The sequence below is a fragment of the Triturus cristatus genome, chromosome 6, assembly GCF_964204655.1.
Source record: "Triturus cristatus chromosome 6, aTriCri1.1, whole genome shotgun sequence".
NCBI lineage: Eukaryota > Metazoa > Chordata > Amphibia > Caudata > Salamandridae > Triturus > Triturus cristatus.
In genome coordinates this window covers 557,889,710-557,909,422 of record NC_140589.1, presented here as the reverse complement: position 1 = coordinate 557,909,422, position 19,713 = coordinate 557,889,710, and the positions used below count along the sequence as shown (strand labels likewise).

Sequence of the window (19,713 nt, the reverse complement as noted above, 5' to 3'; positions counted from 1 at the left end):
CTTTAAAATTATACCTCTCCTGTCTTTCTACGTGCTTGGGGGGCTGAGTTAGCCCCCTGAGCACGTAAAAAATAAAACTGAAATGAGCCTCAAGGCACCAGAGGGATTTCCCCTGCCATGTGCGAGGACAGCCGGGAGCCGTCCTGCGCACACTAGCACCATGGCGCAGGACAGCTCCCGGCCGACCTGTGCATGGAAGGGTTAAGAAGACAACACATTCACGTCTTCTCTTACCTGGGTGAGCCCATTATTAGCCAGATCACAGCACAGCTGCATATACATCACCCTCAAAACATTTCAGCTTCTTCATGACTTGGGATTCACTGTAAACCTCACCAAGTCTCACCTCCAGCCATCCAACACGCAAGCTTACCTAGGAGCTACAATAAACACTTGCAAAGCTCTAGCATACCCCAACCCAGTCAGGATAAGGAACATGCAAAACTTTATCACAATTGCAGCCTCAACACTCACTACCAGCCTGCGTGTTCATGCAATTAATCGGCATGATGGCTTCGTGCATTCTAATCATTCCTTACACTGGACTTCAAATGTGTCCCCTACAGGAATGCTTAGCACGTCAGTGGAACCAGGCTCAAGGTCAGTTAACAGATTTAGTGTTGGTGAACGGCCGCACCCATCGCTCTCTGCAGTGGTGAAATGCACAAAACCTTTCCAAGTGGCGGCCATTCGTCGGCCCGGTTCCACAGATAGTGCTAACAGCAGACTCCTCGCTCACTGGTTGGGGAGCTCATCTTAAAAAAAAAAAACAAAAAAACATTCAGGGCATGTGGACCCTACAAAACAACAGCTGCACATAAACCATCTGGAGCTACTATCAATATTTCTAGCATTGAAAGCTTTTCAATTGCATCTAGTAGGCAAAGCTTTCCTAGTTTGTACAGACAGCAATGTACTACATACAAAAACGGGGGGGAGGCACTCTCTACAGCTTTCACAACTAGCTCAAAGCATATAGAAATGGGCCATTCCTCAAAAGATATTTATCCTTGCAGACCACCTCCCAGGAGTAGACAACTAGTTCGCCGATCTGCTCAGTCATCAAAAACAACAGATCCACAAATGGGAACTACATACTCAAGTTCTCCTCCCATTCTTCCAGATGTGGGGCTACCCAGAAATAGATCTTTTTGCCACACACCTCAACGCAAAATGCCCAAGCTTCACGTCCAGGTATCCTCACCCATTGTCCAAAGGCAATGCGCTATGGATGAATTGGTCAGGAAAATTAGGCTGCGCTTTTCCACCTCTCCTGCTAATTCCATTAGTGATTCGGAAGTTCAAACAACATTCACTGACCATGATCCTAGTTGCTCCTACATGGGCTCAACAACCATGGTTCACAACCCTGTTGGAACTATCAGAGTTACTCACCAAAAATTACACCTCCCCCCCCCAAGCTTCTCATTAAGAATCATGGAGAGATAAGACCTCCAGATCCCAGCCAACTCAACCTTGCGATCTAGCACCTGAAGTCAAAATGCTACTTACTCAGTATGCATCTGTTCTTGGCATATAGAGCTGTAGAATCATATGCGCCTACCTGCCTCCCCTGGTACCTATACCTGTTGCAGTGTTATCTTACTTAGATACATTATACATGGACATTTCTTTCACTACTCTTACTAACTCCATCACCCTTTATGGCAAAACAATTTGGGGATGGAGACGATGCCCATGCGCACTATCACCGAAAGGAGGAGTCGCCTACCTTGTGACTGGAAAGACTTCTTAGAAGAAAAACAAAGTGCAAACATCCGGACCCAACACTAGATGGCGATCTATGCTAAAGCATGTGATTCTACAGCTCTACATGCCAAGAACAGATGTATACTGGGTAAGTAGCATTATCCTTTTGGTTCATTTCTGTATAGGCTGCTAGGTCTTGCTAAAGAAAGTCCATTAAGTCATCTTCTAGAAGCCAACAGGCAGTTGATTGCCATACTCCTAAAGGACCGCTTTGGGGAGGGTTATCTCTGTGGGGGAAGTATATTTGCCTCAGACACTCCCTTAGCTCTACTGCTGGGATAAAGAATTAGTTTATTCAGGAGTGGGAACAATGGGGTTTTGAGTAACATGCATACTCCCTGGACCCAAGTATCTCTAATGCCATACATCACTTAAGCCTATTGGGACCATCCATTTGGGTAAGGAACCATCGATTTGCGTCGGTAACTCACCCAATGAAGCAGTTCGCTGTTGTATGTTCATTTGGGGGTCCATTATTAAATTAAAGTCTTCCCGACCATTGTCATCCTAGGCTGAGAGGTAGTTTGTGTGTTAAAATCCTAAAGAGTTTCTTCAACTAGTGTTAAAGCTTATACACATCCACATCCAGCCTTCCAGCATTACTGCAGACATTACAAACCACTCTGGTTTATCAAACTGGTTCCCAGTGACCATTATTGGGAGGGATTTGTAGAGTAGACTGGTGACCCACCCTGGAACCCTTAGTAATCCTGAGTGGTAGACTCTGCTAACCTATGAAATTGTTTATTCTGTGTTGGGAATGGTTGCGTGGATATATTCCATTTCAGATGTTGCTTACAGCAATAGATTAGTGGTATCTTTCACTTCTTTAAACTAAAGCTTTTAACACAAAGATGGAGGACCCATCTGCTGCATTATAAATAAGGCTTTCTGTTTTCCGTTTTTACTGATATTTAGAGATAAATACAGTCAGAACCATTTATTTTCCTGTCTGTATTTATTTCTAAATGTGGATAAAAACTGAAATATGATTTGTTTTTGAGTGTTTCTAAATGCTGCCAATCATGACTGCCAGTCCAATAGCAGTGTGGATTGACAAGCAAGGGGATTAAAAATATATAGGGATTTTAGTGAAGAGCCTTGAACAGCAGTAGATTTGCACAATCTTGGTATTAAAATTTACATATTTTCTTACAAGTGCATATTTTACCATCTGAGTGTGTTTATATAACTGAAACCTGTCAGGCGTTAAGGCACGAGTTCACATTAACAGGTGAAATAAATGCAGAAATATACACATTTCAGCTTAATTTTTTCATGAAAACTAAAATAAATATGGATAAATACAGGAAAAATTAGCAAAAAATAAATATGTATAAATACATACGGAAATGACAAAAATATAAATACCATAAAATCGGGAGCCCTAATTATAAATTACCTTCAACCTACTACCCAAAGACAAGGTCTTTGAAGCCATGGCCCTTCTTACAGAATTGATGCAGAAGTGTTGTATCTATTTCTACCTCCTGCACCAGCCACTGTTCCCACTGGGACAAGGTGCGATGTGATGCTAAATTTAGATTTCTTGATTATGATCAATAGTTGGTATACCATCTGAGCCTAATGTCACTGATCTTGTGTTCCTTTGCTTTATGGAATCTCATAACCTACTTTAATTAGGAAAACGTGAATAAAAGGCCACTCTTAGGTTGGATTTTGTCCTACTAGTCCATGGTCAAGCAATTTCGAATAAACATTCGATTAAATAGATCCAATGCTGTTAAATCTGAAACAAGCTTACAAGAAATTAAGCATAGCAACGTAGTCAACTTTGCTGATATTTCTTGGACAAGGCCTCATGAGCCACCCACTACTTTCAGACTGAATCGATCAGTAATACAATTTGAGAACTTTCAAATCCAGGGTTGTTAACTCTCCCCAAAAGCGGTCTGTCCACCATGCAGTGACTCACCATGAGGTGACTGAAAAGAATAATGTTTTGTATATGCCAGCCTTTCTGCAGGAACATTTGCAGTCTGTCTCACGAACCCCAGGGGATAACACCTGACACCAAAAATCCATCTTCTCCAAGCAGACATGCTTCTCTAATGGGTTTGAGCTGCCCAAGCCTTTTCAGTGAGAGTGGCAGTCTGTCTCAAAATTCTGGATTGCCAGCATCCCCTGAAATCTCCTGAAATCTTCCATTCCATAAGCGACTACTACAAAAATAAGGAATGCTTATCGTCCATTGAAGCTTGAGAAGGATTGTAAAATCCCTACATTAGGACCAGAATCAAGATCTCCTAATGGAGGAGGGGGGAGGGGGGGGGGGGGGGGGGAGTCACCGTAACTAAGTTCACCTTCAGTCTTATTTGAACTGTCACACTTGGTGTCATTGAGAACGGCAGCAGAGCACGATGAACTTCCTGCCCGTTTCTTCCTTTAGTTGTCTTCCAACACTAGCTCTGTATATATCCAGCTGCTGCCCGTTCCACTTGTATCAAAATAGACCTATGTGGTATATATTGCACCTGTTCACCAGTTTCATGAAGAGTTGTTGGTCCCTGGCTCCATTTACTAAAATCCATCTGGTCTGAGGCGCACCAGTGGTTTAATGTATGATTTACCTGGAAGATAATTCTCTATCACCAGGACCTAACTGTAGGCAATAATGGCATAGTCATTGACCAGCTCTGTGAGCGGTGTAGACTTGCTACCTACCAAATGCCTTGTCCTTTGCTAGTATCGCCCAAAAACTTATCAGGAGTTCCAGTCAGTTGAACAGGAAATCTAACTCTTGGGATGCATCCTAACATCTAGCATCCCAGCCTAAGCTGTTTGCGTTGGACTCCATCACTTAACAGGGCCTCTGGACTTAAGGAGCCCTTTTCCTTAGTATACTCAGTCTTATTTATTATATTACGAATCTGGCACTTCTCCCATGACCCTGTTTTAGGTCTATTGAAAATATGTCTAGAAAATGTAATCTTTAAATCTATATCCAGAGCCTCCAGCACCTTACTCTTACCTGTTGGCCTCTGTTGTTCTGCTCTGAGGCACTATCGCGCTGTTAGAGGCATTTGTGGCTGTAGATGCACATGCTGTTCATACTCCTGCCATCTAGTGTTGGGTCCGGATTTGTGCAAATTGTTTTTCTTTGAAGAAGTCTTTAGAATCACGAATCACTGACATAATATCGAACGTCCGAATATCGACCTCTAGAAATATCGCAGCAAGAATATCGAAGTCAAGAATATCGACATCCTATCTATATTATAGTAAGTACAAAAATATTGAGAAAAAATATATATCCTCATGTTTTAATAATTATTTTAATAACTTATAAATTATTCAAAAAACATATAAATTATAAATACATCTATACGCGTAAAACAATAATTTAAATAAATATATGTAACAAAATAAAATAAATACATTTATTTTTTATCTTTTTAAAATTAATAATATACTACATTAGCTAAAAGAATACCAAAAATATTAGATAGTTGAGGGAATAAAATTACTATTCCAACTCCAAGCAGTGCAACAGTAGGGTAAATGTTGGATAGCGTAGGGGTAAAAATTGGTATTCCCACTCCAATGAGGTCAAGAGTAGGGAAAGTGTTGGATAGCGTAGGGTAAAAATTACTATTCCCACTCCAGTGAGTGCAACAGTAGGGAAAGTGTTGGATATCGTAGGGGTAAAAATTACTATTCCCACTCCAGTGAGTGCAACAGTAGGGAAAGTGTTGGATAGCATAGGGGTTACATTAACAGACTTAGCAATTAAATATTTTTTTTTTAAATATTCATTTATTTTCAAATACATTCATAAATACCAATTAAATTAATATTTACTTAAATAACATAAAATTACTTCCCACCCTATTCCCCCATAAACAGACAACGTGCTAAACCTAAAAATAACACAATTAATTTAATTATCAATTAATCAATTAAACATTATTTAATGTAAAATTAACAATAAATTAATAATCGATGCCAATAAATAAAAACTTAATTATAATTAAATTACTTACCAACCTATTCCCCTATAAACCCACAAAGCACTACACATAAAAAAATAACCTAATTAATTTAATTATCAATTAAATAATAAATTACCAATTAACAATGAATTAACAAATTCAAATTATTAATAAATTAATTATAATTAATATAATAAATCAACCAATTAATAAAAATGAAGTACCAATTAATAATTAACAATAAATTAATCAACAATAAATAAAAACATTAATTAATTAAATTACTTCCCACCCTATTCCCCTATAAACCCACAACCCGCTCTGATACTAAAATGCAAAATGTTCTTACAAAAAATTACTGATTTCTAAACATTTAATACATATATTTAAAAATGATGAAAATACATTAAAAAGTTATACATACATATAAAATACATACTAAAATACATAACACTAATAAAAAATCGATATTGACAACTTCGATATTAAAAAATACAATATTACTTACCTTAAGGTCGATATTCTGGTCACCGATATTCTTGACTTCGATATTCTGTCCCTACGATATTAAAAACGCGATATTAATGTTAGTCAATATTTAAAAAATTGTTATTTTGACTGCGCACCTCGAGTCACAAGGTAGAGTGACTCCTCCTCTTGGTGATACTGCGCAGGGGCATTGATTCCATTGTTGGATTGTTTTCGTTCTGCCGTCTGGTTCGGACATGTGTGCTTGTGCTCCAGTTAGATGCTGTCACTGTGTTTTCGGTTTGTATAACATTATTCCCCTCGCTGGTATGCTTTTGATTGTGGATTACGTTCTGTGTATTGAGTTAAATCCACATCGCTTATCAACTCGAGTCACTTCGACCACTGCGGGCCTCGCCCTTTGGGGTTATTTAACCAGTCTCCATCAAGTTCTTATAAAATGACTCGCTAGTGATGGAACGGACGCCCTTCTGCTACGGTCATAGATGCCATACATAGTATCCCCGGACTGATCTACATCAGGTCTGTAATCTGTGTTTGTCCTCCGAACACTAATAAGCGGATTACGACACCTACCGCTCCTTCTGCTTGCAGAAAACTGTGCAAGATCGTTCAGCACGTCGACTCGAAATGACGTGATGGAACTCCAGCGACACACTTCGGTTATGAACATGTCGGAGAAAAAGAACACCCTCAACCGTCGGTTGAGGAGGAAGAACAGTGTCCGTTGAGGGCAGTTTTGGCTCCGAACTAGAGGTCGTTGGATGTGGAGGACATCACACCGGCTCAGCAGTCGGTGAGTATGTATCCCCTGTCCTCCCTCAACACAGTGTTGAACATTATTAGAAACACTCCGCACCTCTGCAACACCGTACCAAGGCCCTTGGTCCACCACTGCCTTCTGGTTGTGGTCGGCACCAGTATCTGGCTCGGACGCACCACCATGCCTCCAGCTCGGCACTGAAACAACAACCAGAGCTGAAGCCTTTGACATTGGGCACTTTGGTGCCGAGCCTCACGTTGACATCCACCGCTTCAACGCAGAGTGGAACTTTGTTGCCCAAACCCGAAACCTGGGTTGGATCGGAAACCTTCCAAGCTGACTTCCAAGACTGATACCAGCAAACCATTGGAGCCCATTCTCCATAAACCCCAGGAACAGCTGGATGCCAAGCAAAAACTCATTCACATCTAGCCTCAGACCAGCCGTATCGTCACTAAGCTTTCAGCTCCAATACCTCTGCTACTGACAAGACTGCTGGATTTCCAAGAGCAGATAAGACCACTAGCACTCTGCCTCCTCCACCCTCTCCACCACCTCTACCACACCATCTCTTCCACTGCCACCAGCTTCACCTTCTCCACCACACTCTATTGAAGACCCAGGACATATTTCTTCACAGTATGACACAGATTGGTATGGTTGGCGACACAAGACTTTTGTGACACCACCGCACATTGACCCATGGGATATGTATGATAACGATCCTCCAGGGGACGCACACCCTGATGATTCCACTTCGTATCAGGAAATCATAGGCAAAGTTGCTGTGTTTCACGATGTGCAGCTACATAAAGAGCCTCTAGAAGCGTATTTTCTTTTTGAGGCGCTATCCTCCCCACATAGAACTACACTATCTCCCTGTATTAAAGAGTATGTTGAGACACACTGAAGATATCCTTAAAGACCCAATAGAGCTAGGGTTATCACACCACAGGTTTTCCAATCCTTCTCAAGCTTCAATGACTATATATACGTCAGCTGCTGTAATAGCCTAGCCTGACAGTGGTCTTAGTCACGTCAGTAAGAAGATCTAGTGTTGATCAACCGCTGCAATTATAATTCTGCAGTGATGGAACACCAAGAACCTATGGGTAGGGCGGCCTTTTCTCGACCCTGTTCCCCAGGCTACTCTCAACTCATCACTCACAGGTTGGGGATGCACACTTGCAGAGCCTGACAGTGCAGTGTGTCTGGGACACCAACCACTGGGGTCTCCACATCAACTCTCTAGAGCTTCAAGCTGTTCACCTAGCATTGAAAGCATTCCTACCTCACCTAATCCGCAAGGTTGGCTTACTCCGAATGGGCAAAATGACAACCATGTATTATCTACAGAAACTGGGGAGGGGGAACACATTCTCCACAATTATCTCAACTATCCTAGACCATTTGGAGGTGGGCTGCTACGAATGGGGATTCCTTCAAATAGATTTGTTCACAACCTCAAACTCCAAATGCCCAAACGTCGCATCCAGGTTCCCTCACCCACAGTCTAAGGGTAATGCACTGTGGATGAGTTGGTCAGGGATATTTGCCTAAGCTTTCCCTCCTCTCCCTTTGTTAGAAATGGGGGGGGTCTCTAGTTGGCAGAGGTAGGTACCTTTGTCCAAATAGGGACCCTTGCTTCTAGTCCGAGTAGGGGGGGGGGGGGAGATATACACACTTTAGATAACTCCTGCTTACCTTGTGTGTAGCTTGGCACGAGCAGACAGACTTATCTCAAAGGCAATATGTAAAGTATTTGTACTCAAAACACACAGTAATACAGTGATAACACCACAAATGGACACCACACCAGTTCAGAAAATTCAAGTATCTTTATTTAAACTTAACAAGACCAAAACGAGACAAATCCAACATACAAGTATTAATAAAATGACTTAAACATTGGGTCCATAGAAAACTATGAATGTGTGATTTCTCTCAAAGTACCTGTTGCGACAAAATTCACAAAGAGATGATTTCCTGAGACCTTGAGGATGTGAAGCGACAGTTGTACTGCACGTAGGAGAGCGGTGGATCGGGTCCGGTCTATAGGGGGGAAGCGATGCGTCGATTCCGAGGTGATTCTGATCCGCAGGTGATGCCTCAGGAAAACATGCCACACAGGTATGATGTGTGGAAATCCAGGATGCGTCGGCAATCGATGCGGCGTCGAGCATCGCTGCGTTGGTGTCTTTATCCGCGATATCTCAATGCATTGGTTCTTGCAGGGGTGACAGGCGCTGCGTCTGTTTCGGCAGCGACTCAGCGCTGCGTGGAGATTCTTTTTGCACCCCGGTGCTGCGTCGAGAAAACTGCCGCAAGAAGAGCGATGCAGCGATTTTTTTGTAGTTGCGTTGCTTTTCCAGCTCCCAACAGCAGAAACAACCTCAAGAGGCCCAAGACAGTCACAGGCACCTCCTGGCAGGTCAGAACTTGCAGCAAGGAAGTTAAGGGGAGCTGGTGATGAAATCTTTGTCCCTGAGACTTTAAAACAGAAAGCAAGCTCTGCTCAAGCCCTTGGAGATCTTCAAGCAGGGGACACAGCACACAGCAAAGTCTTTCTCCTTTCCTTGGCAGAAACAGCTACTGCAGGCCAACCCCAGACACACAGCAAAGAGGCAGTACATCTCCTCAGTTTCTCCAGCTCTTCTCCTTGGCAAAGGTTCCTCTTGATTCCAGAAGTAAGCAAAAGTTCAAGGGTTTAAGTCTAATACTTATACCCCAAAATGTCTTTGTTCTCTATGTGCAAGGGTCTCTGAGCCTAGTCCAAACCATTTCCGTCCTCTCTTGTGCATCTGCCCGGCACGAGGTGGAGACCGCATAGTGTAAGGCAGACAGGCCCTTTTCAGGTGCAAGGGAAATCTCCTCCCACCACTCTGAATGCAGACCGGGCCTATTCAGGTGCTAGTGAGAGCTCCTCCCCCTACTTTGAATGCAGCCCAGGTCTATTCAGCCCAGTCCTGACTCATTCAGGAAAGGCAGGACACACATCAACCCCTCCCGCCCCCGTGGCTGTCTGCGAGAATGCACCTCCCCAGCCCCTGTCACTCCAAAACCAGACAGTCAGTACACAAATAGGCAGAGGCACACAGAATGGTTAAACAAGAAAATACCTACTTTCTAAAAGTGGCATTTTCAAACACACAATTTAAAAACCATCTAAAAGATGTGTTATCAAATTCAGAGTTCAGAGAGCCTACACTTTATTTCTCTATCTTGTCTCAATGGAAAGTTTTATATTAATAAAATGTTATGAATAAACTCCTGTTCTATCCTATGGGGCAAGATAGCCTTTCAATAATGAAAAAAGAAATTTTCAGTATTTCACTATCCGGACAAGTCACACACACCAGTACATATCCTACCTTTTGTATACAACACTGCACCCTGTACAAAGGGGTACCTTGGGCCTACCTAAGGGGTGACTGACATGCAAGAGAAAGGAAGGTTAGGGCCTGGCAAGTGGGTGCACTTGCCAAGTCGACATGGCAGTCAACAACTGCGAACAGACACTGCATTGGCAGGTTGGAGTTACCTTTTCAGAGCTACTCACGTGGGTGGCACAATCAGTGCTGCAGGACCACTAGTAGCAATTGATTTACGGGCCCTGGCACGCTCAGTACACTTTTCTAGGGGCTTACCAGTAAATCAGATATGCCAATCATGGATAACAAATCATGTTTACAATTTACACAGAGAGCATATGCACTTTAGCACTGATTGGCAGTGGTAAAGTGCCCAGAGTCCTAAAACCAACAACAACAGGTCAGGAAAAAATAGGAGTAGAAAGCAAAACGTTTGGGTATAACCCTGCAAAAAGGGCCAAGTCCAACACCTTTTCATTCCATTTCTGGTTCGGAAGCTTAAGCAAACATCGTACACTAATACTAGTGGCTCCCACATGGGATTGTCAGCCCTGGTTCACATTACTGGACCTCTCTGTAGGACCCCACGAGAAGCTTCCCAACGGGCTGGATCTTCTCAATCAGGCACTCCGATCCTAAGACTCTCAGCCTTTCAATCTGGCTCATGAGATCATAGAATTCAGTTACTTAAATCTACCTCCTGAATGTAGGACCATTCTTAAGAAATCCCGTAAGCCTACCACTTGAGCATGTTACACAGCTAAATGGAAAAGGTTTGCTTATTATTGTCATTAAAAACAAGTCAATTCTCTCAGTGCCACAATTCAGAACAACCTGCTCCATCTACAAGTCCGTGAACTAGCATTCACCTCCATAAGGGTACATCTCGCTACAGTTGCTGCCTATCTACAAAATAGGCAACACATGTCTTTATTCAAAATACTTGTCAATAAAGCCTTCATGGAAGGGCTTGAGAGTAATTCCACCAGGGGTTCCACCTGCATTATCATGGACCTTTAACATTGTTCTTACATGACTCATGGAACCTCCATTTGAGCCCATGAATAGTTATGCCTTTGTTATCTTGGAAGTAAAAATTTTAATCGCCATTACTTCACGTAGACGTGTTAGTGAGCCCCAAGCATTAACTTTCGAGGAATGTTCCTTCGAGCTCCACATATACTTGGTGGTTCTTCACACCAAGCCTAAGTTTGTCTCTAAAGTTGTCTCTCACTTTCATCTTAATCAATCGATTGAGTTACCTGTTTTCTTCCCTCATCCAGACTCAGTTGTGGAGAGCTCTACACACATTAGATGTCAAAAGAGCCCTTATGTTCTACATTGATAGAACTAAAACTTTTAGGAAAAATAAACAACTATTTGTTGCTTTTTCACCACTTCATAAAGGAAACCTATCTCTAAATCGGATATTGCCAGATGGATAGTTAAGTGCATTCAAACAAGCTACGCTAAAGCCAAAAGAACTTCACCTGCACCTCCTGAGGCACACACTACTCGTAAAATGGAGCATCTATGGCTTTCCTGGGACACTTTCTAATAGCTGATACATGCAAAGCAGCTACATGTTCTAATCAACACACACTTTTACTAAACATTATCGTGTGCAATATTAGCACACCAACAAGCTAAAGTAGGACAGGCAGTGCTACGTATACCCTTTCAAACAACTGCAACACCCACCAGTTTGTTACTGCTTCTGGGGAAGGCTGCTTTACAGTCTGTGCAAAGCATGCTTATCTACAGCCACACATGCCTCGAACGGAATATGTTATTTACCCTGCAAGCATCTGTTTGTGGCATGTAGTGCTGTAGATTCACACGCACCCACGCTCCTCCCTGGGCACCTGTAGCCGTTGCAGTTTACTTCTTATAGACATGGACATCTCTTTACTTGCACTTATTTTAAACTCGATTCTCACCCGCCTGCGGTAAAACAATCCAACAATAGAGTTGATGCCCATGCACATTATCCCCAAGAGGAGTCACTTTACCTCGTAACTCGAAAGTCTTCTTGCACACATTCGGCCCCAACACTAGATAGGAGGAGTATGCAAAGCATTTGAATCTACAGCACTGCATTCCACGAACAGATGCTTTGAGTGTAAGTAATATATTTCTTCCTGTCCATCGGCTTCTTAGGCCTGTTTGGTACATATCATTACACTTTCTCACTGAGAAGCCCGTCTGTTGACTTTGGGTAATGGTGTTCATCCAGGTTAAATTATCCTGTTGCCCTTTCATGGGAACCTTGTCTAACTCATGTTCCAGGTCTTCAAACTGGATATATGAATCAAACATTTGCTTCTTGTTGTGGTGCTTAGGTAGCCAATTGAGAACCCTTTTGAAGCCCTCTTCCGTCTTAACAAAGGTGTATTCTTCCTCATATTCCCCATTCTCCAATTCTGGCGGATCCAAAGGGTGAACACCGTCCCGAGGTACTCAAAAGCATCTATGTGCACAGCAGATTCCCCTGATAACCAGCTGTGATTTGCATGCACCTTTCTGCTTGTCCTGTGCCCTGTCATGCTTATCTTTCCTCACTGGGAGGACTAGGAAATATTTCTACTTTGCACTTCAGAGCCACGGAAACAGCTGATTTAATCACCTCGGAGTCTTTAATTGTGAGCGCTGTTCTCCTTGACGATCTCACCCTGCTGTAGTGTGTCACTTTGATGCTGGTAAAAAATACCAGATTATAGTAAAGTTCTCTAAGAGGAATGGCAGCCTTGAAATGTCACACATCCAGACATTACCACCAGTGCATCGGTATGGTGCTGAACGCTGACTACCCGGTCATCTATGTGGAATGCTGTATGTATAGGGACTTGAAAATACTTGCGTGCCTCAAGTTATCCCCCAAATGTTTGCACAACAGGTCCTCAAAGGTTGAATAAAACACCTGCTGTGGCAGCAGTTCCTGTCTTGTGCTCTGTGCTCCCTTTCCTCAACAGAGAAGCAGCTAGTCCATGGTAATAGAAAGGGCGCTTATGTCTGACACTCCGTGATGTCACAAGTCTCCCACGGTGCCCTATCCACACACCGTCCATCCGCCCAACAACAGCACACCAGGGTTGGAAAGTTGGGGAGATTTGAAATGGGATTGGGTTGCACTTGTATATTACAAAGTGGTGCATAATTACTGCTGCAGCCCTGTATCTGGCCTGGCTCTCTAAAAGTGTGCAGCAGTCCTTTTGGATGGAGGCAGGTACATGCACCACTGAGAAATGAGGCAGCAATCTCATACAGCACAACAATGTGATTGCAGTACCAAGAAATAAGCGGTACGCCAATCCATATACAAAATTAAAAATGACAATTTCGCACAGCTGTGAACAAAAGACAAGTTAGACTACTTAACTCTGCAGTTTAGCATCAAATAAGGATGATTCAAGAACAGACTAGGTCTGAATGTTGGCACTTGATTTGCTGTTGGGCTCTCATGGTTTTCTTTTGGCTTATTTCCTGGTTTAGTTAAGTATAGTTTGAAGTATAGTTTGATTTATGAAGTAGTTAGTCTGGATGGTATGTTTTAAGGTAAAAAAAAAATGTAGTGATGTTCCGCTAGTATCGACATGCATTTTTAGCAAACACTTCGATTAGATCAATTTGTGTTGAGGTTACTGAAATAAAATAAATTAGAGCCTGAAAACTCTTTATAAAAGCTTGCCTGTAATGTTTTTATTGTCGCGATATAATTTATAAGAAAATGACGTAACTGCTGAACTCTAAAGTTATTGTAGTTGAGTTGCGATGTCTCAATGCATGCTGCCAGGGTCAGCAGCTATGCCGAAAGAGGCAGGAACAGAGCATGATTACATTTGTAGAGTAAACAACTGAACTGAAAACTGGCTTTACTCGGTTAATGGATCTCTGTGAAATGAACAAGGATCCGCAGAAAAGATATTAATGTCAATGTGTTGATTTTTCTTCTCCCAATGGATCATTACAGAAAAGACCGAGTCTGTGTTTTTGACATTAGGCTGCTGCTTTTTTAAAATCTGATTTCATTTAAACAGGTTCTGAAATAGTATTGCAACAAATTGCCAACTGATTTTGGTGTGCTTAACTAGGCACTGCAGATTTGTCTTTTATTCTTCATGTTTGCAAACATACTATCCATTTTTTGTGAAAGAACAAGATACCTAGGATATATTTAGTTGGTTGGAAGTATGATGGTGTGGCCGTATATTACAAGGAATTAAGGAATACAATACTCCCTGTTGAATGGTAAAAGGATATTGAAGTCACCTTTGAATTTTGTACCATTATACAGGACTCCTCCCCCACCCCCTTGAGCCTCGTTCCTCTGTAGCTTGGAATAACCTTACAATATAGGGCAAAGGGTGCTTTACCGTATTTAAAACCTGTAATCTTTGGATCATTGGTTTTCTAAATTGCTGCTGTAGCGGAGTGCAGCTATGCCAATTAAGAGCACGTGACCAACAAATTAGTAGTTGAAAACCATTGACCAAAAGTTGCTCTGTTTGTCAAATTAAATATAGCACTTAAAAATCCATTGTCTTAACTTTCCCATATATTTGTCCTTCCTCATAACATATGGAAAATCAGTGGCAGTTTTACTGAAAAGGACACTACCTTTAGATGACAATTTGTTAACCATGGTTGTAGCAGGCTTGGTCTTCTGCTTCCACCATCAAAAGAGTGCAGGCCACCTAAACCGCTTTTGTACCTTGATGTATCTGTACTTTATTTTTGCTTCAATTGGTAGCACATAATCTTGTATGCAGACTTTGAAGTTTGGCTTCAATTTGTTTTGACCCTAAAAGGCAACTGCTGTGGATACCTATATGGCATTTTAATACTCATTTTAGAACATCATGGTTGTTTACAGAGGTCTGTTTAGTGCTTGCCAATGTTTTGTCAGAATAGTAAAGATCAGTCAAGGAAGAGCTAATTTTATTTTAACATGGCATCAGTATGATAGTTCATGCATTTCTTAAGCCAGTTTACGCAAGCTGGTTAATAATATGATTGAATGTTGTTTTGTTCCTCTTTTTTCATTTGGGCTATTAAAATCTTATTTTTTTTTTAACCTTAACAGCAAGCACACTTTTTGCAAGAAAACTAAATGGAAAGTATAGATATGAAAATCTTGTTCCAACACCTGTGTATCAACATATGAAAATGCACAAACGGATTCTAGGGCACCTGTCTTCAGTGTACTGCGTGACATTTGATCGAACTGGCAGGAGGATTTTTACAGTAAGTGTTAGTTGAACATGAAATGAATAACTGTTTTAACATTGACTTAATCTTTTGATATCTGTTGAAAGATTGCCCCTCCCAAATGAGGAAGCGACTGAATTGTATTAAGAGATTATACATAAAAACAAATGTAGGCTTTACCTGCTAAACGCATTTTTTGGTTATTATTTTACATTTTTATCTGTTTTATTGTAGGTTGTATAATGAAGCAGCAACAAACCTTTTGATAGGTGGTTGTGCTACTTATTTTTGGATCTCTAATGTTTCGTATTTGTGCGCATACCAGCGTATAGTTTTCTGGCTATGTTTTAGGACCATGTATGAATCCGAATTGGCTGCCTTGTCGTGTTTGATCTTCAATTTTATAATAGTCAATTGAAAGAGTGTAATCCAATGCAGAAGTGGAAAGTCAGTGTATGTCTTTTTTTTTTAAATCGTATAACACGATCCAAGCCACTTGAGCACTTTACATAGAACACTATAGATCAGTGCTTCCCAAACTTTTTAGAACCCCAACCCAATTTTTAGAGCTAACTTTTGAGATTCACTTAGGTATGTTAGATATGAGGCGGGCATTTTTTTTTAATAATGCAACAAAAGCATAATGTTGTAGACCACTGCCATTTACAGACATCACATTTTCCATTGAAATGGGCACTAAATTTGCACAGACGTTTAGTGGTAAAACGATATTGCACACTAATGATTGTGTGGAAATCTAACATCAGGGAATATTTATCATTTGTGCATTATCAAGTAAAGTGGTTTGATTTGTTTTGATCCTATTAAAATCGTTGTTTCCATCACACTTCAGAACTACAAGAAAATGTACTTCATTTGTGCTTTCCTAACTGCTTAATGTCTACAGTTCATTAACAGGCATTTACCTTTTGTTTTGTTTCACAAAAATTACATCCTACAGCCTTTCCTTTCAGACGCCCTGTATCCCAGCAATATTGTCACATAGTTCACTCTACTTTTCTTTCTCTGACTTGAAAGTAAAAGGAGTAAACACCAATCTCCATGTTAAAAAAAATAAGCAGAAATTTGTCAGAAGTCATAGCCTGTCATTTGACATCTGTCTTTGAAGTGCAGCAAATGTATGAAGATAAATATTGAATTGAAAGGCATCTTTATTTATTGCTTGGACTTGAGCGTCCCATCAAAAATCTGCTCTCAACCCTCAGTTTGGGAAACATTCCTATAGATGCATACAATGTCAGAAGGTTGGGGTGGCAGAAGAGTACATGTACTAAAATAGCTAGTGTTCAGGGAAGCTATGGATGGTGGAGCTTGAAGATGTGTGTTTTTGATCTTTTTGCAGATGGTAAGTAGGTTAGGGGCGCTTTTTGTGCTTCTGGTATTTGGTTCCAGGATTTGATTCCTAAACTTGAGAAGGTATGTATGGCAATTTTTTTTTTTAACTGTAGGAATTCTATGATTAGAATTAGTCTTTATTTCTATCTTTTTCCTTAGGCCTCTATCTTTTTTAGGTCTCGCCTAGCGTTGCAGCACATGCGATGCGCGGCGAGACATATCGTTATAGAGGAGATTTCAGAAGGGGCTCAAAGCCCCGCTCATCATTTTCATTAGGTCACGTCAGCGTTTATGCTAAACGCTGGCTTCCCATTGAAAATTATGCTTTGGGCCACTGCCCTTTCTCCCTTTCGTCCGGCCCATCCGGACTGGCTCGTCTGCTTCGCGGCTGTCGTGAAGCAATTTCTTATCTCAACCTTAGCCGCGTGTTTATTTTTGCATTGTGCTTTCACTTAAAGTTAAAGTGAAAGCGCGATGCAAATATAAACAAGCGGCTGCCTTCCCGTAATGGCGAGCGCTTGTTGTTTTTACGAGCCTGGTCTCCGTATACCATGTACGACACGTCATGAGCCAGTGGCTGGCTCGTAGCCAACGTCAAGCGTTAATCTTTGATTCCACCTCGCAATGTGCGAATAAGGAGTATTCCTTAGGCGTGGCAGAGGATATACATTTTCAGATTAATCGGGTTGATGCAAAGGATTGTCAGGTAATCGATGGGTACTTTGCCTGGTTTTAGTAACTCGTAAGCAGCGGTTAGTAACCGCATACGATATATTGAATGAATGCTACCCTGTATTTAAAAAAAAAATTCTTGAATACATATATCAATTGTTCTAATAATAGTGGTTCAAGTGAATGTCCTTCCTTTATCATGTTCGATGTAAATTTGTTTGATGTATATGCTAATGATCATTCAAATCCCACATGGAGACTGACGGATTTATTTTAAATGCCTGTGTGTTAAATATTAGCACATGCATCAATTGTTGTACATATTATGATGACGCGGATTGCTTCTGCAGCAGTGAGGGAGGAAGGATGCGGATTCGTGAGCTGTCTTTATGACGATGAGGGCTAAAGCTCACGACGATATCCTTCCGACCCTTGTGTGTTGAAGGCCCGGGGCTCGCAAAGGCTTAGCACTTGACGACCATCATCTCCCAGCCCAGGGCCTGCGGAAGACCACGCCGCTGGCGGCTGCTGTAATGTTTATACCCAGGCCCCCCTCCCATCTCCGTTGTCAAGTCATCATTTTAGTTTTCTGACAAAAAATAATCCTTGCTCCAGAAGATACAGAAAAAGAAATCCTGAATGGAGCTTGTCAACTCAGGGAGGTCTCGGCAATTAATAAAGCTCCCGATTCCCTGGTGGCATCGAATGTACTGTGCAGCACGTGCCGACGCCTAGGACTATAAATACTGTACTGGGGCCATCATTCAGCGCTCCTCCCGTCTGCATCGGCTCCTCAGGAGAAGTGCCTCTACCCCTCCCTGTGCACCTCACCAGCTCCCCTACTCTCAAACATTACTGCCCTCCTTCCTTCTTCTCCCAACACCCATCGTCCAAACCTTTCTCTCTCGCTTCCTCCGTCTATCTCCCTCTCGCTCTCCTGCTCCCTTCTCTCTCTCCCCCAATCACCACGATTCCATAGTTCCTCTTTTCTCTCGCTCTCTCCCCTTATATCCGCAGCCCTTCTCCCACCCCACCCCTTCTCTTTCTCTCTCTCTCCCCGTCTCTCTCTTCAGCTCTATGGTGCCCCTCTCTGCTTCTGATCCCTCTCCTCCAGCAACTGTCCCACTCCCTCTCCCCTCACTCTCATACCTACCTCCCTGTTTCTCTCGTCTCTCTAGTCTACTCTCTCGCTCCTCAAGCTCTCTTTCTCTCTCCATTCAGCTCTCTCTCTGCTGTCTTCCACTCTTTCTCCCTGTATCCTACCACTTTTCTCTGACTCTCTTCCTTCTCATGCTCCACCTCTCTCGCTCCTCCAGTTCGCGCCCTCCTTCGTGTGCTAGCCATTCTCATGCCCTGTGCACTCTCCCCGTTCACAAGCCTTTTTCACCATGAGATCGGATAAAGTCCATAGTTCTTGTTAAGCCAGGTTTATGAAGGCCGTAAATCATGCGCTCGGCGTGCCTGTTAAACTGAATTTCCATAGCACTACACTTCTGAGAAAATATGTGACATTTCAAATAAAAGGCAGGTGTAGCGGAGGGGGCGTAGCTGTGTTCGATTCGCATGCTGCAGACGGACGGGCTGGGGAAATTGTGCAAGGACAGTGGCGGTTTCCCTTTTGTGAGCATATGACATGGCATTTTAAAAATAAATATATATTTATCCTTTATGCAAGGTATCTAGGTCATTAACAAATAGTTTTAACTTGTATTCTTCCACCTTTGTGAGATTGTTTTCCATTTGAACTCATTTCCAACCATTTCTGAAATGCGTTAGGTTAGTTATCTCCACAGTTACCCTATTCAGTTCAGTACATCAGCACAAACTGCAAAGGGCACAGAAGCGTTGCTGTGGTTGAAACAATTGACTGTATGCTCCATTTTAACCATCTAAATGGGTCATTGATTTTAATGGGAGATGATTAGATGAGTAGATGAATTTGAATAAAGTGCATACAGGGAATAACACATAAAACATTTAAATTAAATTGAACAGTGAACATCATGCTTTGAATTAGTTTAACCCCTTCTGTGCCCATGACGAGATAGTCTCGTCATGGAGCGCGGTTGCGCTGTGCCCATGACGAGACTATCTCGTCATGGACCCCGCCCGCTAATGAAAGGGCCGGCAC

The 19,713-nt window shown here is 42.0% G+C and overlaps 1 protein-coding gene across 4 annotated transcripts in view; it reads left to right on the top strand.

Moving 5' to 3' along the window:
* The window catches only part of PHIP (PHIP subunit of CUL4-Ring ligase complex), a 1,862,070-nt gene that overhangs the window by 179,944 nt on the left and 1,662,413 nt on the right, over positions 1-19,713 (top strand). For all 4 annotated transcript variants that reach the window (XM_085610989.1, XM_085610988.1, XM_085610991.1 and 1 more), the window contains exon 7: positions 15,430-15,590. In XM_085610989.1, the coding sequence (XP_085467115.1) occupies positions 15,430-15,590 (161 nt within the window). The remainder of the gene's footprint in view (positions 1-15,429; positions 15,591-19,713) is intronic.